Source organism: Taurulus bubalis (genome assembly GCF_910589615.1).
Source record: "Taurulus bubalis genome assembly, chromosome: 2".
NCBI lineage: Eukaryota > Metazoa > Chordata > Actinopteri > Perciformes > Cottidae > Taurulus > Taurulus bubalis.
The window spans coordinates 35649040-35674446 of NC_136590.1; the positions used below are offsets into that span (position 1 = coordinate 35649040).

The 25407-nt window shown below is 40.7% G+C and overlaps 2 protein-coding genes across 2 annotated transcripts; one reads left to right on the top strand and one right to left on the bottom strand.

Annotated features, from left to right (window-relative positions):
- Positions 1-408: 408 nt before the first annotated feature.
- On the bottom strand, positions 409-13478 carry mcf2b (MCF.2 cell line derived transforming sequence b; the record flags this gene model as incomplete). Its single annotated transcript, XM_079237388.1, has 26 exons — positions 409-549; positions 704-816; positions 1228-1343; positions 1864-2036; positions 3924-3969; positions 4091-4169; positions 4289-4381; positions 4600-4815; positions 5301-5426; positions 6112-6204; positions 6394-6486; positions 6641-6710; positions 7293-7408; positions 7488-7554; positions 7674-7774; positions 8230-8318; positions 8528-8708; positions 8788-8979; positions 9426-9617; positions 10269-10388; positions 10495-10609; positions 10777-10901; positions 11014-11163; positions 11392-11508; positions 11754-11888; positions 13428-13478. 26 exons carry the CDS (start codon positions 13476-13478, stop codon positions 468-470), a joined length of 3051 nt encoding a protein of 1016 aa, XP_079093514.1. The 3' UTR covers positions 409-467.
- Positions 13479-19754: 6276 nt separating this feature from the next.
- Positions 19755-24691, top strand: arr3a (arrestin 3a, retinal (X-arrestin); the record flags this gene model as incomplete). The annotated part of the gene is made up of 15 exons (XM_079237874.1): positions 19755-19762; positions 20445-20475; positions 20592-20652; positions 20762-20806; positions 20909-21099; positions 21446-21505; positions 21616-21692; positions 21805-21940; positions 22090-22174; positions 22273-22345; positions 22432-22569; positions 22736-22819; positions 22922-22945; positions 23035-23084; positions 24633-24691. The coding sequence occupies 15 exons, from the start codon at positions 19755-19757 to the stop codon at positions 24689-24691; spliced, it is 1122 nt and encodes a 373-aa protein (XP_079094000.1).
- Between the last annotated feature and the right edge of the window lie 716 nt (positions 24692-25407).

Here is a 25407-nt window from a genome sequence, read left to right on the forward strand (position 1 = left end):
GTCAAAGATTTGAATTAATTGAAAACAATGACACCACGAAGTAAAGCTATTTTCCATAACTGACCGTGTTATATCAAAAGAAGCCACAATAATTAGCTGAGCTGTTTGGCACATTAATGATATGTCGATAGGCATATGCATGATTTCGGTCATATTTTATAAGAAAATAGAAATGATAAAACTTGTCCAACAAAAGTTCAACGTCTTCAGTTATAACCCCGAGTCCAAATAATCTACTGCTGGAAAATATAATTAAAATAGATAAAGGAAACAAGGTCCCACATATGTGCTTTGCATTGTTACAGTCTTCTGAGGTCCAGCCTTCTGAGGTGAACATGTCACAGTAGTTGGAAGAGTAAAATTTGCAGGTGATGTGCTTCAATCTGCTGAACATCTCTGCAGTGTCACGTGTCCCTTTTAGATCAGGTGGAGTCTGTGTGTCATCTATGCTCTGTTCTGATTGACTCTTAGCATGTCTCTCCCAGAATCCTGTGCAGGTCCTCGGGTAGAACACGCCCTTCTTCCCCACGACTTATATTCCTCACCATCCTGCGATTACACACGTAAAAACAGAGACACGTAAAAAGTAACAATTTTAACATGAATTCATTTTTGTATTTTCACCTCAAGGTTCGTTTGCAACTCAATTCAAGAGTATGTGTAAATACAACAAATAAAAAATGAAACAAATAGCCTATTTTACCACATTCCCGACATTTCCTCATGCAGTAGCTGGATGACATCACCGCAGTTAAAGATGATGTCATCAGTGCTGGCCATGCTGCTCTCTACCATGACCCTGTACCTGCCCGCCACCTGGAAGAGAAGAAAGACAAGTACAACGCAGGAGAATGGTGCATGTTGATACTTTTCCACATGCACAGCAGTCCTAGATATATATATATATATATCTATGAATAGATTGGACCAATTTAGGATTTAGAGTGCCCTCATCCCGAAAGTATTTTGGCTCTGTGTTGGTCATCAGTTTATTGTTGGCGATGCAAGAGGCCTCCCGCCATCCAGTTGAGGGAGGCAACAAATCGGTAGCTGAGTCCAGCACACTGGGGTTCAGGCAGGACCTGTACCCTTGGTGTCACCAACCAATAGCACCCGTTGTGGTCTATAAGTAGCTGTTATAGCTGCAAGGCTTATTAATGTTTGTAAATTTCCCCCATAGACTGAAGAACATATAATTTCTACATGTTATGACTAATAAACTCTCACCAGGGGGGCCGGCTGATCCTCCTCGTCTGAGTCCGATAAGTTGGAGAGGTCTGTCGCTGCTCCCCAGTCCTCCAGACCCTCACAGATGGCCACTGAGTGGGCAGGAACAGGCCAAGCTGCAGGTGACAAGACAGCTTAGACGACTAAAAACAGCAGCGCTACACTAGTATTCCACGATCTATGTGTATCCACTGTGAAAAATGACACCCATGACAAAGATATATTTCAGTTCGTCCAGGACGTTAATGAAAACTACAAAATGTTTCCTACACTTCCAATGAGACCAATATTAACGGTTAGGTCATTGGAAAGGTTTGGGGCTACAAATATTTATAACCAGCTGACATTCAAGTTAACACAGAAGAATCATTGCCATAAAAGGGTTAAATGTTCATGATTACATTTTTCACATATCTTATATTTAATTTGGGGTGTGTTTCCCTCAAAAATAATGTTATAGTTAAAGTTGAGAGACATCACTAAACATCTCTCCAAAGAAGGAGGGACCAGAAAGTCTTTCGAAGAGAGAGAAGGTTTTCAAAAGAAAATTTAGCAAGTAAATAGTGTCAGTACTAAAATGTTATAAAGTGATTGATGTGTGTTGTATTTTGTGGGTAATCTGTCTCAGCAACTCACTGCGTCGAGGTGACTGAACAATGGGTTCCGTGTGGGCGGGGCTTGTGTCTATTGACTCCTCCCCCCGTAGCCTGTGGGAGTAACTTGTTGTCGAGGAGCTGTGAGGAACAGGGAGACACGCTGAGCAGCCTCCCACCGACGCTCCGCCCCACGACACACACATCTCTGATGCACTAAACCGCATCACCATTGGAACAAGACACAACCACAACAAACAAGACAACAACAACAACATCCACGGTGTCACAAAACGAGCTCATTCGCATTCTGTAAATTAAAACAGCATTCAATTAAGTTCACAACCACATATATTTCAGCGTCTGATTTTAAGGTATGGTTGAGTTTATAACACAACTATCAATAATACCAGAGATCGCTGCAATATATGGAAATATTACTTTGAGTACACAGTATTCTGCACACATACACGGCCTAAATAGCATTTGCAAATGCTATAGCGAGTTGCAACAACGCTTTGTGACCAATTGATAGGTGTTGTCACCATTACAACTAACAACAAACATTGTCATTTTCTTTTGTATTATTGAAATGACCACAGATGTTCCAATCCTATTTCTATGTTTGAAAGACTTTACAAATTACTTACAAATGCTATGGGACCGCACCTAGATCATGTCCACAAATCATTCAAAAAGTGACATTCAAAGCATCTTACCCTGTATCTGTTAGTAAGAATAAAAAATACCACGAAACATTCTCTGAATAGGATTATCCCATGCTCATATCCTTTGACTGAAATGTGAGTCTTTGTGAGTGTATCCACCTTCAGGATATGGCTGGCATGATTTCAAATTACCAACAAACCTCAGGAAAAGACAAACAACAACATATGTTCGTCGATCTCTCAGAACTTTCTGACTTCCCTTGTCCCAAACTAGATGAAAATCTTTAAGAATGAGTCACATAGATGCAGTTAAATATTCTAAAACACAGCATGGGCCCTGTAGTTCTGGACACATTTTTTCTCAGTTATTATGAAAGAGTGCATTTGTTGGGAACTATTTTCAGATTTGTTTTAGTTCACAATGATGCGCTGGTGTTTACGGCAGCAGATACAGTATGTGGGATTGACTAAATAAAAGTAGTGTGCCCAACAGTGTAGCTAATTGATGAATTTGGAATTGTTTTTGGACAATGGAGATCTATGGCACAAAGAGATGAGCTATCAGGCTTTGGCTACACAAACAATACTTGTTTGAAGGATCAATGAAGTGTTGGTTTTGATCTTCTCATTTACATTTGACCCCAAAAAACTATGAGCCAATGCTGATAATTTCCCTACGCAATGATAATTGTGAAGCTCAGAAGACTCATCAGACTTATCAAATGTATGAAATGCTAGCATGCTATCAGTAAACGGAACATTAGTTTCTCCTACAAAAACGACACAAACACACATACATCACCACCAACATCATGTAAAGCTCCATTTTGACACTTTCCTTGAGAACCAATGCTTTCAATGACTAACAAGCATCAGACTGTAGGCTCTTGGAAAACCTTGGATAGTGTTCCAACAATTTCCTCTGACTTAAACTTTGACAGTTATCTCTTAAACATTTAACATGTACACTTGACAGCTGATTTTTGGTTATTTACTCACCCTGTGACTGACACACAATTAAGAGCTGTTTAAGCATCCTGGTAAGGTGTTGATTGCACTGGTGAAATTCAGCCATGTGGCATTTCAGCAGAACGGGTAGTCATGAAAACCAGTTCTCAAGGGTAATGAAAACAATGCTAATACATCACAGATCGACTCATTCAATAACGTTAACACACTGCATACATATGATCATGCTGCTTTGTTATTAAAAAAATAGCATGTGGCATGTGGGTAAAATTGAGGCGTTATTTCAGAAATGTAATTCCTATTATTAACACTATAAGGGAGAGAAGCCTTTTCCTTAATGTATCAAGTTTAAATCAATGTTGGAAATGAAACTGGGTTAAAAGTGAGTTGACCCGTCCCCACCACTACACATCGGGAGGTGATAAACTGACAGAGGATGAATGAGAGAACATGCAAAAAGATTCACCTGTCAGAGAGGTGGTTGTCTAAAAGTGGAAGAGAAGGAGCCTCATCTGAGAAAAGGAGAAGGGACAGAGGACACAGACACATTGGCAGATATATTGCCAGAGCTGAATACAAGTTAAAACTAAAATAAATGATGTCAGTGAATGAATTAATAGCATCCATAGAAACCTTGACACAGTTTCTGCTGGTTGGTGAGAATTTTTCGAATCTCTGTCAGCCAGGCAACTTTGACCTCCAGTGTGGGAGCCTAGACAAACACACACAGAGAGCCCAATAACCACAAGAGAGGTTTGAGTGAATTAGCTGAAGGTACACACTGAAACACTACAAACAGAAATAGAAAATAGAAATAAAAAGATAAAATACCTGAACTATGTACACTACTTCTCTGCCACTGTACCAGATTTCAAATTTCTTCACATCTCCTTTCACATTTTCTGTGATTCCCACCGCACTCATCTACAAAAAGATAGAAGAGTAACTACATTTCACGATCACCTGTCATCCTCACTGAGTCTTATTTATTTTACCATGTTGACCAATAATATGCAGTGCAATTCAACCAAAAATACACAATAAGCTTCCTAAAAGGAGGATTCATTGGAGAGCTGTTGAATTGGATTGCATTGGTTGTAGCTAGCTGTACCTAATGAAGTGAGTGTATTATATATTGTTACTCTGAGGCAGGATTTGAAGCTGTAGAAGGGTGTCCTCTCGTGAGTGTCCTCGTCTCTGCGCTTGCAGAAGAGTAGAGCAAGGTCATAGAGGAAGAGATGCCTCTGCATGGGTTTGAACCTGGCCAGCTCCTTCATTCGCACCGCTGCCCTCTTATGGCTGATCCACACACTGAAGCCTCCCTGCATCACCACTCGCCCCAGCTGGCTGAGGTCCCCCTGGGAAAGACCGGTGGACCGAAACGACATAGATGAACTGAACCAACGTGTAAGAAATTCATCGCACACAACACCAAATTTGCTTTGAACTCTGCGCTGCTGTTCCACGATAACTTAATTAAAAAAACAGAGGCCATATTGAGGCAAAATAATTTGGCTCCAAATTGGATAAAAGGGTGACAGAGTATACATTTTATTTATGCTATAAGTGAATATACAGTGTCAGAGGAAATTATATTTTCTGAGCAGACTGAAACACAAAATTTAATTACATGTTAACGACCTTCACGTCAGCACATAAGGCCAGTCAGTTGCTTAGAATTTCCCAAGATCATAACACTTTTTAGTTTAATTTAATAGTTACATTTAATTAATGCCTGAGGTAGAAGAAAATAAAAGGCAATGTGAAATAAGATAACACAATCTACATGAGGATTTCATGAATTGTTCGTTCTATCTTATCTCTTGATTTGACTGGTTGCTACCTGGTATCCAGTGATGGCTATCTGGTGCATGGAGTCGTTAACAGACTTCAGCAGCTCCAGCATGGAGTCCAGAGCCTGCTGGAGTTCACAGCGGTATCGCTCCTCCGTGCAGTGCCTCAACAGCTCCTGAGTCGGGACAGGGACACAGGACGACAGGTCATTGTTTTTCAAGTTAAAAATCAAGTCTGCAGGCATGGATGTTGTCCATATGTGTCTGTGCCCGTTTAAGGTAAGTGTTCTGATCTGACTATACATGTCTTGATTGCAGCTGATTGCAGTTCACTTATGTTATCCAGAGTGAAATATTGCAACTATTGGATGTATCGACATGACATTCATGTCCCCGTCAAGATTAACTGCAATAACTTCGGTGATCTCTTAACTTTTCTTCTCGTGCTGTCATCAAGCCCAAACTAAGGTCAAACAGGTCTAAAAGAATAAACTCTGATAGTGAACATGGTAAACATGTTAGCATGCTGATGTTACCGTTTAGCTAGCATGACTGCAGACTCTTCTTGTAGCCGATATGATTGCGTTTATTAAATCTATATATCAGAATTTTGTGTGTTAAATGTACCATTTGTCTCATTATGACCAACGCTGCTAATCAAAAGTCACTCGATGCTTGATACGGTTTTGCATCAAGGCAGCAAAATCTTTATCATATTGCAAAAAAAGATGTCAGGATTTTCTGAAATGATGGACATCTAACCTCATGTTGACACCTAAAAACGGAATCTCTTAAACATGCAGGCCATTGTGTGAGCTGTGTTACTAGAGGACGCTCCATCACTGACTGACTTAGATTTACCTTGAGGAGCAGCTGGTACTTGGTGAGGCGCTGGACTGGTTTTAGGAGGTAAGAGTCCAGACCTAGCTTGTGGTCCAGCTTCTTCTGGCACTCCTGCAGAGTGAAAGAGAGACTTTGCTGAATGAAGGAGGCACAAGGGGAAAACATGAATGGATTCTAAAAATAAGAAACACAACAGCTTTACAAGCAAACCATCTCAAGATTAAGTCTGCTATTAACACTAATCCTCATGACTTTCAATGAGTGGAAACATGAATCATAAATATTATGGTATGAAACTACCTTGAAGAAGGGCGATTCAGAGCACTGTCTCCATAGCAACTCGGAGCAAGACTTGTTCTGGCAGTAACGCTCATACACCTGGAACTTCTCTTTCTGCTCACACACACACACACACACACACACACACACACACACACACACACACACACACACACACACACACACACACACACACACGTACTATTAGATATAATATGTCATATCACTTCACATAAAGTTCCAATGTTTCTCCTAATGTTGTCTTTACCCGTCGCAGGAAGCAAGTCCCCACCCTCTCAGGTGTCTCCAGGCAACCTTGCAAATCTTGGAGGAAGATCCTACACAGTAAATTTGTCAAATTAAATTTTACTCAAATTGAAAAAAAATGCACTAAAAAAAATATAACATTTGGTCATAATCTAAATAGAGTAAAATCTACTCTCACCTCAGAGTTAATAATTCGGAGTATTTTTTATTCTATTCAGTGTTTATATTTCACTCTACATGATGATAATTTACTAGAATTCTATATAGAATTTGATTAAATTCTATCGAGAATTTTATATAGAATTTGATTGAATTCTATATAGAATTGAATGAAATTCAGCTCTCTTCCATCCAATTACCATCAGCTCATTCATTCCAGTGTAGTGAGAGGTTTCATAGATTTTATTATGAATATTTTTTCCTACTCTACTGGCTATGGCTAGTATTTATGCTCCAAAATGATAAAATATTACTACTTTAGAGGAAAATAATAGTAACTACGGAAAGATTACTCCCCTGTTTTCACTGTGTAAATGGAGTGGAAAACGAACGGAAATTGGATTTGCATGAAAAGACGTGGAGACAAGGACAACTGTATGTGTGTGTGTGTGTGTGTGTGTGTGTGTGTGTGTGTGTGTGTGTGTGTGAGTTGCCTGCTGTGGAACTGGTAAATCTCTGGCATGTTGCCAAAGAGAACGTCCTTCTGGCTGCATAGAGCTGAAGGAAGAAGATTATACATGGACGGGTCCTCCATTTCTGCCCTGTAGCCCTGATGAGAGGAGAGGAGATACAAACGATCTCAAGACCAAACCACAAAATGCCATAAAGATAATCTAAAATCAACTCACCAGAAGTACAGAGAGCAGCTCGTCCACATAGATCCTTTCTGTAGCGATCAGTTCCTTCATAATATGGCTAGTAAAAGTGAAAAAGAGAGACAAATTTAGAAAAACAGGAAACAACTATGCACACTGTGATCTTGGCAAAAAAAAAAGAGGTGAAGGATCATGAGTGACAGGTGAGAGACTGCGTACCGTGTGACCTGCTCTGGATTGTCTTCTGCCTCTGAATCTGTTTCAGTGGTGGAGCCATACAGACAGCTGCGGTTGCCTTGAAAGTCATGCATTACCTCGATCTTACATAAAACACATTAAACACATATTTTAGCTTGCAAACATTTTATAATTAACACAAAACACAGGAGGGAGTATCATTACTTGTGCAGCTATGCAGCCATAAACCAAATTGACACATTAGTGGACAAATGTAAGTTTTGACTGTATGTTAGCGCTTGAGGAATAGGAATAGCTAACGTTAATTCAATTCATTCTGAAGTCTGCATGCATGTGTGTACCAAAATTCAAAACAACCTATCCAAACGTATGCTGCTGTAATCCCGTAAATTCCACCACTGTGGGACTAATGAAGGATTATCTTATTTTATCTTATCTAATAGTTGTTGAGACATTTCACTCTAAAACACTAAAGTGAAGTCATTACAATTCATCCTCTGAGGACCACGAATGTCTGTACAAAATTGAATAGCAATCAATTTTACAGTCGACTTAAAACACACAAACACACACACACCTTGCGTTGGCTGTTGTTCCTCCTCGCAGCTCTTTTGCCAGGTAGCAAGTCAAAGGAGAACTTGGAGTTCAGGACATTAAAGTCTACACCTGTGGGGAGAATCACAGATGCACACAAATGTTGTGTTAAAGGAGCAAAGAGGAAATGCATCCTGGACATGAGTCATACAATAGAAAACAAAATGTGGTGCTGAATGTCAAATACAGTGGGGCTTAAATCATGAAAACAAATCCACACAAAAATAAGTGTAGGAAAACAGCTATGGGATGACAAAAGGAGCAGTTGAGTTGGGTCGTACCATGTTTGGGGGAAAAGAGGGGTGACTTGCAGCGCTGCGAGGCCTGATCAGGTTCCGGCCTGGGGGCCACCAACTGAATCGGTCTGATTTGTACGTCCGCCAACTTTTTCAGACACTGCTCCCTGTTTCTGATCATGGACTGCACCGCGTTCAGCTTCTCTGCTACCATGGCAATTTGGGACTAGGAAGAAAAGAGGTGTAAATTGAGCAGAATAGCGGATCATCTTGTGCGTTGGTGTTCAGTAGCGGTGGGTTACTACCTGCAGCTGTGGGGTGAGTATGGCTTCAAACTCCAGGCTAAGAATGTCCTGGTTGTTTTTCAGTGCAGATGGCGCCCTCTCCTGGTGACAGCTCAGGTACTGCAGTGCCTCCTGAGCTCCCTCTCTGGTTTGGAACTTGTCCACCATCTGACTGGCCAGGAGATAGGCGCCATCATCACACCACCGGAGGGCCTGCACACATACAAACAGAGGACACAACACAAGAAAACACATTTAATCGAGGCGAGGCATATTTTTCAACGTGATTAAAACAAAGAACAAAGAAAAGGTTCATGTGAGGATATTAAACAATGGTCCTTTTCAGATTTGTGTCCCTCTTATGTCATAACGTGACGTAACAAAACAATAGCTGTCTTACAGGAGCATAAATAAGATAAGATTAGATGGATACAGATTTGATGACATTGCACACCTACATTTGTGTGAATTATTTTGTTCTCAAACACGCAGCCTACACCACATGATGTTTTTCCTGAAACTTGCAATGAAAATAGAGGGAGCAGAGCATGCACGGTCAAAATAAGAGCAGTACAACAAAAATACGCAACAATGAATTATTCGTCCATGTTTTTTAGCACCAATAATTCTGACTTTGTGTGTCGTGGCAACATTGTTACCCCTTCAAGACGGAGCAGCAGGTCTCGTGCTCGGGTAAGCGATGCCCGCTTGGTGCGTATGGCAGTGGTGATGACGTCACAGCGATGTCGCAGCTCGTTGCAGCGCTGCACGATGAGCGCCAGGGCGTAATGGTGGTTGGCGGCCAACTGGTGGCCGTGCAGGATCGCCACCTGGGCCCGGGCCATCTCCTCCTGAGGCACAAACACACACATAAAGGTTTAAACTAATTTTCATTGGGGGCTAATGTTTCCACACATGCAGTAGAGGGCTGCAGAAAGGTCACATTTGTGTAGACCAACACAGAAGTTAGCATCGTACTGGTAGCCTAAACAAAAGGCCAACGGGGTTTTTCCATTGGATTTTGGATCATTGCAGAAAATAAACTGGGGCAAACAAACGTTTAAATTACTTACACGTTTTGTTCAGAAAGATAATCTTCAACAACACCACTTTTATGATTTTTAAAACACAACGATTTGTAAACACAACCAGGCTGTGAAGGTGGACTAGTCTTACTCTAACCAAAAATTCATTCAACATTTTTCATTTGAAATATGTGAACCAGAAGTGCAAAGAATGCTGACTCACTTCTGTGTTTTGGGAGTTATTCCCGCAGCTCTCTATAGCACAAGGTGAAGGCGTTTAAATAATAGTATGTTATCACAATTGAAAAGGACAATGATGTTTTGATATACTCATGTTTAGAACACCTTCAATTTGAAGGTCCTTTCACTGCTACACTGACCACTATCAGACAGTCAGAGACAAAACATGTTATTAGAGCATTTTGCTCCGCTCGGTCCCTTCCTTCAAGCAACACCTCAAAAGACTTTGTTTGAGACCTGAGCGCGTGTGTCCAGCATCTCCAGGTCCGTCAGTAGCTGTTCTGTCAGAACCACTGTGGTTCCCACGGAAGCAATGTCCATCTCCTGCTCACTGATCCTCTCCAGTGCCTCCTCCATCTACACAAACACAAAGACACACACACACACACACACACACAGAGTCAATCGTCACAGCCGTGTAACATCCAGTCTGGGCTAATAGAACAGACGCCAATCGCCACACCTGCTGAAAACTCATTTCATACTGCAGCAGCTGGAGGTACTGCTGCATCTTCAGGTGGTGTTTGTCAAAGAAGCCGTCAAACGCCTCCTCCATGTCTCTGAGCTGAGCCAGGAGTCTGAAACATACATGATCCACACATGTTCACACATGCTGGCTGGTTTAATAGGATGTTAATGTCAAGCAGGGTGTGTCTTCTAAATCCTCTCACATATTCATCCTTCTCTCACTACTTTTTAAACGTGTCTTGTGCCAAAGTAATTTCTCTAAATAAGATGTCTGTACCTTTGAACAGTGCCCATGTCTAATTTTAGGTCCCTCTCCTCCTCTACATCTCTCTTAGAGGCCTTGACCGTCTCCAGGTTCGACAGCAGCAGCCTACCTTCTTTCTGCACGCTCCGGATATCGTCCTGAAACAACATGGCAAACAAAAAGAAAAGACAAATGAAATCCATAAAATAAAAAAGAGCCAGACACAGAGATACAAAGTGAGAGAGGAAAGAGAGGAGAGCCAGGGGAAACCTTCATCTGTCTGTATCGCTGTGTGTGGGAGTGCAGCAGGAACTCAATGGCATTGGCTTCATCCGGAAGTTCGGTCTCAGATAACTCCGATCCAAAGCCCTGCAGCAGCTGGGCGATCTCTTTTACTGTCACCGCAAAGGTCTCAATGGCCTGCAGAGACACACACACACAAGCCAAATTAGCCATAATTTTTGCCAAATTATACAAGCACAAATAATAAAAATAACGCCTGCAAGATGAGCTCAACTGATTTATTTTAGTTGCAAACACCATTAGGGAAGTTTGCAGCTAGTGCAAACATGGATTTAATCGATCTTTAACTTCTTTATATTCAACAGCGGCATTCCACGCTCTGGGACTGGGATCTTAAGTGTATACCGTGCGGAGGACGATCCAGTCGCTTTGGCAGTACTCCACTTTTGCCGTGAAGTCTGTCGTCAGGTGGTTTTCGTCGATGTATCGCAGCAGGTCCCCGACCGAACGCAGCATCACCACCTAAAGTCACAGGACCACAAGGCATCCAGTAAAACAACATCATGTTTCAACTTGTGTGTTTGACAGCATGCAGTTAGAGGAAACAAGAGAAGAGCATCTACTGTTACTCAAAATGGACAGGAAGATTGTGTAGAGTGTAGAACAGAGACAGGATTGTGCTGTGTCAGATTTTTAAAAAAAAATGTTCTTTGAAAAATACAAAATGTTCTCCCACCCCTCGATTCTCAGTTTTAACCCCTTCTCACCGGCATCTTTAACAGGAAGTCATCCTGGCTGAAGCGGAAGTCCAGGTCAGTGCTTGAAGACGGACTGGGGGCTGAGCTAAACAAGTCGGAGGGGCGGAGCACCAACACCAAATGCAGATTTCCTGGAAATGAGGTCTGAAAAAGAAAGTGTATTATGGTATCAAGCTACGTATTATTAGCTGATTGCACGCAATAGTGGACTGAGAGGACAAAGGATGGAAGATAGTAGTAAGTAAACATACATTAAGACACAATTGTAAATCACTTTTAGAATAATATTGTTATATACCATGAATGTATTGAGAGGAAATGTATTCATGTCAGCTTTGCAACGTGTTAAACTTGACTTGTGTGGCTTTATCCTCCACCACATCCCCAGATTTGGGCAGAAGAGCACAGGATGAGAGGAGTCAGACAGTCAGGCAGGAATGTCGACAGTCATGCGGTGCAGCAAAGCTCAACACAGCATCAGCATCTCTCTGTGTCAATCAGGGAGGAGCTCTCTGACAGTCAGCTCCTCCGACTGACATTGCTTCTTCGTCACTCTTCTTCATGATAAAGTGCCTTGCATGCCCTCTCTTTTCCATCTCTACACAAACCTTGAGCGGACGTATTATTGTTGTTATTTCTAATATTATATTATTCATATATAAGATAAGACATATATATGTGCACTTTATGAGCACTGAGCAGAGCAGCGAGCACGTGTACCAATAGCGATGATGACTCTTTCCTCACCTGCTTGCTGTCTTTCAGCCCCATCTCTCCTCTCACCAAAAATACCTGTCCGCCCCACATTTACTTTGAACAGTTAGCACATATTCAATAGCCTGAGGAATTATCAATCACAAGGAAGGAATCCCACTTCATATAAGCCTCTTCCACTCTATGTCAACTGGTCGACCTGGCAGGGATCTAGTGCACAGTATCTAGCTGCCTTCTAGCGTGTTGTAATTATCAATACTAGACTTTTAAACAAAACTGCTGACCTTACAACAAACACACACAGCTGTCTCACCAACTCACCTACAGGCCTACCATAGCCTTTTGTACCAAAGTCAATATCAACCGACTCCTAAAAGCAGCCATGCTCGATGTTATTGGATGATTGCATCCCACACATGCATTTAGATTGCGGGCATTACGTATTTCACATTAATTCCCAAATCTGTTACATAAGGGTGCATAACTTGAAGACACTCCACAGCAACTGTAGGCTACAGACTGCAGTGCCAAAGCTGATAGAGGCACATGCTGCTCTCTATATCTGCAGCTACAGACACACACACAGACACACACACACACACACACACACACACACACACACACACACACACACACACACACACACACACACACTCAGAGCACGTTTGTCATTGTCCTGTCCTGCACACAGCCTCTTAACATTTAACTGCCATCTGATTCTGACCAGTCTCTTCGCCGAGAGGCATTTTACATATCTAATGCAGTTTGTGCTGCACTAAGAGCACGTCCCAGCCTCTGTGTCGCAGTACTGAACTGTCTTAAGAGCCGCTCGTCTCTCTCTCTCTCTCTCTCTCTCTCTCTCTCTCTCTCTCTCTCTCTCTCTCTCTCTCTCTGCTCGTCTCTCTGCTGCAGTATCCTCGCCGCCCCGTTTGAAGCCTCCCACCTCCCCACCTACCGGAGAGGACTTACCGCGGCCCGGCGCAGGCGGGGGAACCCCCGCAGCGGGTTGGACTCGGCCATGGCTTTCGGCGTTTCCCTGGTCCCCCTGATGTCCCCGGGCTCTGGAAGTCTGCAGCCGGGACGCGGTGTCGGGAGCGAGCAGCCGCAGAGACGGCAAGGTAACCTCCACTGCAGTGTCCGGGCGTCCCGAGCAGCGCGCTGAGTGCGCAACTCTCCTCTGGACCGGGAAGGTGGGTGTGTTTCACCTACCTGACGTCAAAGCCGAAATAAGTTTGTCACTCCACAGCTGCACAAATGTCCATCTTGTTACAAGCGGCAATCCAATAGGACAAAAACGGTGATTTCATTTGATTTGCATTATGATTCCACAATATTTATATGTAAGCATAACTGCCCTGCCTCAGCCTACTGCAAGATAAGTTGTCTTACCTTTTCTCAACTTGAAGATGACTTTAGTGCATGCCTGTTATGTGTAATTGCTAAGCAGAGAGACACTAAGCACTGGTCGGACCAGAAGAAGAGAGAAAGTAGCTATTGGTTCATTTCACTGAATCCGCTAGATGGCGCTCGAAACTCATTGTAAACCACCTCTGGATCACCTTTTGACATAAGCGGCAGTCATGGTGCAGTTAGGGGGCCTCGGAGTAAAGACGTACTATTGCCCCCCCATTGACAAGCCCCGCCCTCCTCCCACTATGAATAACCTCCAGCTCATCAATGCAGACCCAGCAGAGTATAACACAGCTTCATTATTGTGCTGAGAGACCAGAACAACTCCAAGGTGTTCTGTGTGTAAGCTAGCTGGTATTACAGCCCCTGAACACTTTGTGTAACGTTAAATAAACATCACTACAAGCAACAATCACATTAAGATCAACATTAAAATCATTTAGATTGTATTTATTGAGAGTGTAACTCAACAAAAACTAAAAAAAATCTGCTTGATCCAGACTGTGCAAAGTGAAAAGATATGTTCATCATCTGGTGCAATATATAATACATTTAAATACTTTCATATACTGTTTTTACTCCGTATTTTTATTTACTATGTGTCTCTGTGTGCAATTGATAATATAAATTGTTTTATTCTGTAGATATTCTTCATTTCATTATTCTTATGTCTATGAGTTATGTTCAGGTTGTGCAAGGTCAGTTCAACAAAAACTGTCTGTGAGAAAAGTTCCTCAAGGTTCCACGCTTTGCACTACAACACTCACACCTGTTTATCAGTGTATTGACAATAGGGAAGCAGACTGGTCGTTGCACGTTCCAGCCTTGTGAGACAAGACCAGGACACGATGCTGTGTTAGAGCCAATTAAATGTTAGATGTTCATGACGGAAAACCGTGTATTAAAGAGCCGAACTTCCGGCTGTTCGGGAGTGTTTTGGACGGTCTCCCTGCGTGTTGACTGGACGACTCCCTGCTATCGCGATTGCAACGCTTGTTACTTTGCTTGTGATCAAAGAAAATAAATTGTGAGAACAAGAGAAGTTGTCGAACTGAATTCTTCCTACACCAGGCATCCAAAAATATTACGCGCTAGCACAATGCTGCTGTAATCCTGCAATTTCCCCACTGTGGGACTAATAAAGGATTATCTTATCTCATCTTAACTTCATCAGATTCATATGCTGATTGAGTAAATACGTTTTTGAGGCCTTTAAGAACAACTTTGGGAATATAAACACACTGAAATAGTTAAGGTGCTGACTCAGGGTCCCTTTACAAGAGAAATACAAGATAAGTGAATAATACAGCACCCACCTTTATTGATTTTGTTGGTGTGGATTTGCAGCAAATTTGCAATGATGAAAATACCCAAAAACATTTGACAAGGACTGAACCTGTTTTCTAGCTTATTTAATGCCTAAAAGGGCATTAAAAAACAGTAAATAGACTTATGGTCCCATATAATGAATCCTGTTTGCTTTGGGGACTTTTCCTCAAACACCACCATTTCATTTATGACCAAAAACCTGCTAAACTAATGATGCAACCATGAGCCTCGTCTGTGCTTTGTGTTTAGTGCTGATTAGAAAGTGTTTGTTTTCTAACATGCTAAAATCATAGCATCAACATTTTAGCATGTCTGCTTTCTGTTCTAAATAATTGGTTTTGCTGATTGTGCCCTCTGGCTGACACTCCCTAATTTGCGTTCACTTAGTTGATCCTAAATAAAACCTCTCATGGGAGCAATGCCAACTTGGCCATGTGCTAGCACATTTCAGGCTGTAGCCTATTTATATATACTTCTTATCTATTCTCAGCAAATTCTGTGAAAAGAGGGTGTCATCTTGCAATGATAATGCTTTGTTTTGATTAAAATTAATATATGGAAATGTTTTTTTCCATATGAGAACTAATATTACACACTTGGTACAACACCACCACACACTTCCCGAATAATATATATTAAAAGAAGAAAACAATGTTTGTTAAAGAATGAAAGACAAAAGAATACTTTCATGTTTATACTCTGCATTCAACCTGGTGGCCTCTGTTTTGAATGGGCCACAATATCTGTGTGCTATTTCAGTAAGATTATGAAAGAAGTAAGCATTACGTATGTAGTCTCACACTCTCTGCCTGTTTCTGCAGGTATAAATGAGTTATCCTTCATCAATTCACCCCTTTGTCTCCGTCATCTTCTCTTAATATCAGTTTCAGTCAATTCAAACTAATACAGAGAGTTTTGAGTATTTCCACTATTTTGATTTCAATCTGTATATTTGAAACAAATGTTTTGAATAAGATACCACAACACTATTTTCAAGCACAATCAATGCTTTATATCAGAGATTCAGAAGTCCAAAATATTTGCAATCTTTGTCTCTTTTAATGTGCGTGTTCATTGCTCGCCATGTGTTTGGCTTGCTGAGAGCCAGGGAAGCCACACTAATTCCAGGAAACTAATTGCACTGCAGACAAAACAGGTGATAAGTATGGTCGCATGTGACCTGTTCCAATAAAACCTCTGAGCCTACTATATGTGTTTTGTTTTAACTTGGCCAGATCACTAATATGTGCGGTTCTACGAGATGTTGCCTAATTCAACAAATAGCTAAAGCCACCTGAGCAATACATAAGCTTATAAAGCTCTCACGTAACACTTAACCTGCACAACCTCTATATTTGATTTGAGTGAACTTACATCTCAGTTCATCACAACATAGTGACACTCGCCTTGTGGTCACTCTGCTGGCTGGATTCCAGCTCAGACCTTTTGTCCCATTGTCCCCCTTTACTCGCATCTTAATAATAAATGCAACATTTTAGTAAATCATAATTTTTTCAAAATATCCTCGCTGAGCCCACGAGTGTCCAAATAATAATAATAATAACTTTATTTATATAGCACCTTTAAAAATAAAGTTCACAAGGTGCTCTACAGAGAAGCAAAGAAGACATAACTTAAATATCGGTAAACAAAAAGGACTAAAAATAAAGGCAATGAATACTACAATAACCAAAACAAACAAATAATCACATATACAAACAAAACCAGGTGAACAAAAGAACAGCATAATATATCATAAAAGGACATAAAAGGACGACATCACTTAAAAGCAATTAAAAGGATTTTGAGAAGTGATTTTAAAGAAGTTGCTTATTCTGCCAAATGATGGTCGTAAAGATGTGTTTCCCCATCATTTATTCTTGTCGAATATAGAAAATATACACTGCAGGTGCTGTGTTTAGAATCGTCATTTAGAGTAATTTTACCATCAAATCAACGATTACGTTTGTGTCAGTATGAGTCAGTGTTATAAAAGAATCCACTGATCTGAACCATTGTATTGTCAACAAGCCTCTATGGCCCTCATTTTTTACATTAAATATTCTGTATGTGCTTGTTTCATCACTTGACAGGACACCGTGACACTACTAAAGTACCCATTGGAAAACAGCAAACTTTGATATCTTGAAGAGGACGTAAAATAAACTTTGAACATGAGGTTCTTATAATGGATCTATTGAAGAATTTTCAGAGTTTCAAAGGTCACGGGGGAATCTTTCTGGTGATTCTGGATAATCTCTGGCATGTTCAGTTGAATAACACAGCTTACTGTTACTTTGCCGTCGATGCTCCAATCATCCACGCCATAATAAGACTAGGAGCCCTTAATCTGCTGAGATCAGACTGGAATACTGATAATCTCCACACTGCTCCACAAAGACCTACAAATATTACCTACTTTGTATTTGTACTGTTTACCTTTTGTTTTACAATATAACACAATTAATTAATTAATCAGATTTGTTGTTTCCTTGAGAAAAAATATATTGCGAACTGTAGAGTTCAGAGGTAAACCAAAAGCTTTTGTTTACTATTGTCTTTTTTGGTCCATCCTTTTCTCATCTGTAGAATTGTGTTGTACGTTTTCTAGTGCGTCACCTTTGTGTCTGTGAGCTTTCATAAGCAACACTAAAAACATAATAAGCAAAAAGCAATAAGGACAGTTTCTTTCAAAAACAAGACAACAACACATCTAGCAGCAAACCTCACGCCCTGACACATCCAGAACCCCTCTGAGATAAATTAACCCTGATTTGAACGGACCTTAAAATGTATGACCCTGATTTATTCCAAATTAAAGAAGCCCGATTGCTTTGTTTGTGGAGGTGCAAATGGGATTATCAGCCTAACTACTACCGCAGCCATGTGGCGACTATGTCGTTGTATGTGTGTCCCTGTGATTTAGCTGGCTGGTATTATCAAACCCTTTGTAGTCCAAAAAAAGATAGCAGCTGATTGCTTAACTGGATTATGAAGCAGGCATCGACAGCAATAATGGACAAGTTAAGCCCGAATGATGCTCAGTGAGAGGCTGCACGTATAAAAAGGCAAACCAACTTTTGCAGACATCACTCTCCACTTACCCTGACTCACTTTACCAAGCTCCAAGACTACTGAGAAGAGGTAAGACTTCATCTTGATGGATGGATGGATGGGTGGATGAATGGATGGATGGGTAGATGGGTGAATACATCAGTTATACTAATGCTGGCAAACAGCAGTTCCAGTCAATTTGCAGCATGATTTTACTCTTTGAATTGTTGGGTTGTGCAACAAACTCTGAAAATCAGAGAGTTATATTAACCTATTTGGTTGTTTGGTTTTACTCATCCTAATTGAATCCCACTGTACATGTATACTTTCACGGGCCATTTTACAGCGTACAATTTCCTAAATGGGAGTCGGGAAGTGTTTCGACAACAAATCAATGTAAATTAGAAAGATAGATAGTTTTGCTAAATGCTTGTGTCAACACAGCAGGCTACCACAAGGCTTCCAAGTATGGCAAATGGAGTATTAAAGCAGCTTAGGATGCGTTAAATGTAGAAGGCAAGTTGCCTGTACCTGCATGTATATGTTGGAATTAAAGTTAAGTTTTAGGTGTGCTAAACTGATATAACTGGTAAAGAGTAAATGTAAAATGTTAAATACTGAAGTTCTTGATATTTTTAACAAAGTACCGATGTAGTTCATTGCTTCTGGCTGCAGCAGTCACAGGTGAGTATTTTCAGTTATAGCTGAGGGATGCACCTGTGCTGCACCTCTCCATGTTGCTTAAATGCACATGCAGCCCTTATCCCTGAATCCACATGGTTGCTTTGGATTGGAAATGACTCCATCCAGTCTCTTCAGTCTCCGTACAATGAATGTATCCAATAGATCTCTGTGTTTTTCCTGCACAGTTAAAAAAATCGATTAGGCTTCGTGTTGAGACAGGACAAGTAAATGTACTGGAAAAATAACCAATCAAGCTTTGAATTACCAAGTTTCAAGTTACCAAGTTGTATAATTGCAACAGTAAATATGAAGTAAAACTCGCAAGGGAAGGAAAGAAGGAAAAGGAATTTGAGAAGTTAGCAAACCCCACTTTATCATTAATGATCAACAATTAATCCAATGCTTACAGTTCTCTGACCTTTCTGTAATAATCATTATTACGAGGCTATAGAGAGCTAAAGTTAGTGTCCGAATAAGTCCAGGAATACTACAGCATGGTACTGAATGGGTTTTATCCTTTTAACGGTCTTTGAATAGTCCAAACAAACAACAGCTTTGGCACCGCTGGCACGTACATTGGCACGTTTGAGGGGAACACCTTGTGACATAATCGTGTGCCCTTACACAGATGGTGTAATCTCATCGCAAAGGATTAACCTCCTGTACCCTAGAAACAAAACGTAAATCCAGTCCGCACAGACAGTTGATGAAGGATCAATGTCTTAATGACATTATTGTCCGACCTCCTACTCATGCTATGACTTCCTAATAACCAAAAGTCACTTGTTTTTCTTTCCTTTAAACAGAATACTCGCAGAGATGGCAAAGTAAGTGTTGTTTTGCTTTTGTTATTTGCTTTCTTTCCCCCTAAAGTAGTTCTCTTACGTCAACTTCACCTGGTTCAAGAAACATTCATAATGTTTTACTCAATATTCACATAGTTCTTTTGTGAGAAATGGATCCTTTTTCCTAAAAGGAACTGACGCACTGACATTAAAAGCTGAGTTGCAAACTTTGACCTGGGTCCGGCAACCCCTAGAAATGGAAAATTGTTTTAAAGTATTTATCTAAGGTTCGTAAAAGCTTAGCTGATGCATCGGTTCAAATGGGGTAGGAGGTAATCAGCTATTTAGGATCCCTGGCACACCATTTGTAGCTCCCTCACCTGGGCCAGCCTCTCAATCCGGCCACGATGAGGTAAAGCTGCTCCACACTTAGCTGTTCCTAACTGGATAAAAGGGAATAAGGGATTACTGGCCCTTCTGCTCCCTGCAAAGGAACACACAATACCATCAGTCTCAAACTAATCAATATAGTATCATGTCAATCCAGACAGTAACTCAGTTACAATCACAAGCTACTTATGTTGGCTATGCTATTACAAATATATAGTTCTGCAACTACATTCAACTCTTCATGAATAAGAAACAGTCAAATAATAATAATAACAACATCTAATGGCAGACGAAAAATACATCAAAGTTGTGTTTATCTTCTTTCTTTTCACAGGGTTTTCAAGAAGACCAGTAAAGGTGGAGGCGTAAGTTCCAGTTGTCCTGAGTTATTCTCTCATTTTCTTTTATTTTGTGACTTTAAATTATTTTTCATTAATAAAAAATGAAACACTGAACTGTTTCCCTTGCTTCGGTCTGACAGCTGACCCTGTGCCTGGGGAAGAGAGACTATGTGGACCACATGCCCAAAGTGGACCAAGTTGGTACGTTCCTGCTTCAATGCACGTGTGTGTGCGTGTGTGTGTGTATGTGTGTGTGTGTGTGTGTGTGTGTGTGTGTGTGTTAATATCTTCTGCACTCTTACATTTACAGATGGTGTTGTGAAGCTGGACACAGCTGATTTTGCAGGCAGGAAAGGTAACTTCATCAATTTTCAAAGTCCTTAAAGACAATCACTTACCACGTGGAGTCACGGAGATGCAAGTGATCGTAATTAAATAATGAATTATGTGTCGACAGTGTTTGTGCAGCTAGCATGTGCCTTCCGGTACGGCAGTGACGACCTGGATGTGATGGGCCTGTGCTTCAGGAAGGACATCTGGATCACGGCAGTCCAGATCTACCCAGATTGCCACAAGCCCACTCTGACCGAAATGCACAACACCCTGCTAAAGAAGGCTGGAGACAACTCATACCCTTTCACTTTTGAAGTATGACATTATGTCCAGACACAAGTGTGACTGCTGAACCACACACTCTGCCTTTTGTGTTTGGGTTGAAAGGAAATGTTTATTTTACAAATTGATTCATGGGCACAACATTTCATGGACAGTTAATAATGGAATTCAATTTTTTCAAACATGTTGAGTTGCTTAATGTGCAAAAAGGGTCCTGGCAGATTACTTAAACTGCTTGTTTGATACATTAATAGTGTGTTGGAATAAGTCTGAACTCCCATAACGGAGTCCGAATACATTTTTGGGCTGCGATCTCTGAACATATTCTTCATTCTTTGTACAAACAGATGAAGATAACTCTTCTTCTTCGTCTCTCCAGATTCCCCCCAACCTGCCATGCTCCGTCTCTCTGCAGCCTGGACCCGATGACAAGGGGAAGGTAAACCTCATGCTAATCTGCAAACATTCACCTCTCCATCCATAGTTGTCCAGTGTGTAAGCAGCCATCCTCGCTGCTCTTGTTGCTCACATTTGATATTTGCTTTTCAGGCTTGTGGCGTCGACTTTGAGGTCAAAGCGTACCTCGCCAACGACAAGTGCAACGCTGATGAGACGATTGATAAGAAGTGAGTATGCTTTCATTCTGGCGTCTCTTTGTATTCATTCATCTTCTAGCTGTTGGTCGTACTATTCCGCCTGATGAATGGTCTCTCTCCTCTGGCCCATTCTCCACCACAGGGACACCGCTCGCCTTATCATTCGTAAAATCCAGTACGCCCCCAGTCATGTGGCCGCCGGGCCCAAGGCTGAAATCTGCAAGGGCTTCATGATGTCCGACAAGCCTGTTCACCTCGAAGCTTCTTTGGAGAAAGATGTACAGTAGCAAAACTTAATGGTTTAAAGTGTAATGTCTCGGCTCTTCTAAATGTTTGTTAATACTTCCACAGTGAGTTTGAACGCAGACTTTGTTTTACACCACCATTCCCCACCAATAACTGGTTGTTTCCTGGTTTTTGACCACAGCTCTACTACCACGGTGAATCCATCCAGATCAAAATCAAAATCAACAACGAGACAAACAAAACAGTTAAGAAATTCAGTGTCACTGGTGAGTAGCTCTGCTAACAGAAACACTTTTGAGACAGATTTAATATGACTGTTACTGAGAGCACATCATTATAATCAGTTTCCTTCTTCCTTCTTCAGTGGAACAAACCACAGACATCGTCCTTTACTCTGCAGACAAATACAGCAAGGCTGTTTTTAACCAAGAGTTCGGGTAGGTGGACTGAAAACGGAGAAGCACAGCTAACACGAGCGTGCAGTTTGGGGTGCTTATGTTAGTTTGTGTTTAATCCTCCACAGAGAGACAGTGGAGCCCAACAGCACCTATGAGAACACTCTGTCCATCGTCCCAGTGCTGGCTGAGAACAAGGAGAAAAGGGGGCTGGCTCTGGACGGACGACTGAAGGACGAGGACACCAACTTGGCCTCCACCACCATGTAAGTGCACACATGGAGCAGACATGGACTATGGCAGGATCTACATGTACTGCATGTACCTTTTCTAGCATGTCACTCTGTGTTCTGTTATATAATAGTTTTTAAAAGGACACTTAATTGAATTAAACATTCTAATCCCACAAATCCTTGTTGTAATTCTCCATAGGCTGCGGCAGGGTGTTGAAAAAGATGTGTTGGGGATCCTGGTTTCCTACAAGATTAAAATCAACCTCATGGTGGCCGGAGGAGGGTGAGTGTCCAATCCTGTTTCAATATCTTTGGTGCGTAGAAACTTTTTGGAGAGAAAAAAAATGAAATGAACTAAAACAAACTCTCTCTTGTCTTCATGTAGCCTGCTGGGCGGCCTCACTTCCAGGTGAGTAAGGTTTATTTACAGTCATATCAAAGGGCATGCAGCCAGGGATTATGAATCACCTGTATTGTTATTGTTGTGTTTCTCTGCAGTGATGTCACAGTGGAGCTCCCGTTGCAGCTCATGCACCCCAAACCTGAAGGTATTGTTTCAATAATTCACACAGACGAACATTATCTTGCTGATTCCAGTGTATCTACTGTATTTTTCTTGTTTTTCCATCTTCTCATCCTATTTGTTGTTTTCTTTCACATCAACCTACCATCCAAACTGAGCAGAGTAAAGGCTGAACATCAGTGTAAGTACCACATTTTTGGTGAAATCATTTTGTTGAGATGTATTGTACACGCAACAATTACTGTACAGTAAAACTCTTTTTTTTTATATTATTTTAAAAGTAATTGTCCCTTTATGGTATGCTACAATAAATGCAGTTCAGTGATCATCCATATGGTAATTTGATGCGTAATGTTGTATGTTATGGGAAGTGGTATAGTAATTTCAGGTATCGACTGTGTTATTTTTGTCCACGTGTTTTGAACTTCTCTTTGTGTGTCCTTCTTCCCAGAGAGGATGTTACCCTGCAGGTTGAGAAGAAACCCACAGAAAGACAGGAAGACAACGAGGGGGAAAAAAGCAAAGAAGAAGAGGAAGAAGAAGGATGTGAATGGTGAAATGTACCAATATCACAAAAACCAAGCAACTGAACAGAATGACCTTTTCCGCTCACCATATGCACAGATGTAACAGTCCCTTCATATATTGTGTTGTTCTTGTTTTTGTTGTTTAATTACTGTCAATTAGCTGGAGAAGAATTATTCTGTAAAATAGTATTCAACATGTAGAGACTAAAGACTTCTGTACTACTTCTGTTCACATACAAATTTAAAATCCTTTACTTACTTCAGAGTACGAGAAAACAAATACTTTTGAAGCCTGTAAACCACTGTGCTTTGGACTACAGTGGCTCATTCTTATTTTTGAATGGCACTTTCCTCTTTCTGTAAAATGTATCAGATTATGATTTTTCTGTCAAGTCACATTACCAATAATACAATAAAATTATTGTAAAAACAGAACTATTGTGGTGTAGGTTTTGTTTATGTTTCTGTCTCCGCTGATTTAAAGGCGATTTGATATGTTTGGTTTTGTTTGGAGGACAGAATACAACACATTGCTGGACTCAACTGGTATTTGTTTTATTTAATAGGATGTCAGTGTCAAGCCTGTGCTCACTCACTTGACCCACAACATGCAATGCAACATGTTCTAATTATGGTGCAATTTGTTACAACATGTTACACTTTAGTTGATAGGAACACAAAATAGGAAGCATTGGCAATTTGAGGATCCAATATATAAATGATTGTGAACAGTAATTATCTCCCACACACACACACACACACACACACACACACACACACACACACACACACACACACACACACACACACACACACAGTCATTTATACATATTTAGTTTTCCACTACATTAAAGTCAATAAATTGACGCAGCATATTTTTTGGTGCTTACCTTGTTGTTTATATTGATATGACATAATAGAAAATAAAGCTCTTTTCTTATTATTTGTATTTGTGTAAAGGCTATTGGCAGAAACTTGGTGTGCTAACTGGGCAAGGAACCCTTAGCCTCCTGTATACTTCTATTATTATCTTATTCTGTTTCCAGCTTGGAGGGTCATGATGGATGAAGTGCATCTAACAGTTCACCTGAAAGACCTCATGTGACTTCATGCAGAGCGATTAAAGATGAACAAGTGGCAGCTTAACTTTCTCCATGCCTCTCTCTGAGGAACTGAAACATTCAAACACAGTCTTGCTAAGTGTGCTTCTCTTGGTCTTCATAGTGCCCCAATTCAATACTTTATACCAATTGTGGCAAACCAGGGGAAAAGCCAAGCCTATCCAGCACCGGGGCAGGTCCTCAAGCTCAGGTTGGGGGAAGTGATCGTGGGCGTGTTCTATACAGTTCAGGTGCTGCAGCCACGAAGCTCATGACATTGGTCACACCTGCACCCCTCCAAATCCCCTTGGTTAACGCACATTTCAAATCACAAGCCTTTAAAATAAAATGCAGTATTTATATAGTAGAAATATGTTGTTCAGTTTTCTGAGTGTGTAAATTATGCAGTGTTGTAAAACTATTTTATAACCAATGTAGTGTATACATCTTCTGTCGCATTAGATCAGATAAGATGTAATCAAAAATGATCTTCTATAAATTACTCATAATCAAAAACATGAGACAAATGTGTTGTCAGCTAATTTTTGTAAATATATGAGCCATGAGTTTATAGTTGTTATTTTTAAATTAAAATATACATTTGGAAAGGAAATGCTGGGGTCCAACTTATAATCAATGAAAATATATTTGTATAATACGTAGTTAGTTAGTGATATTTATATACGTGTCTTTCTATAATCATACATTTATTTCCCTACCA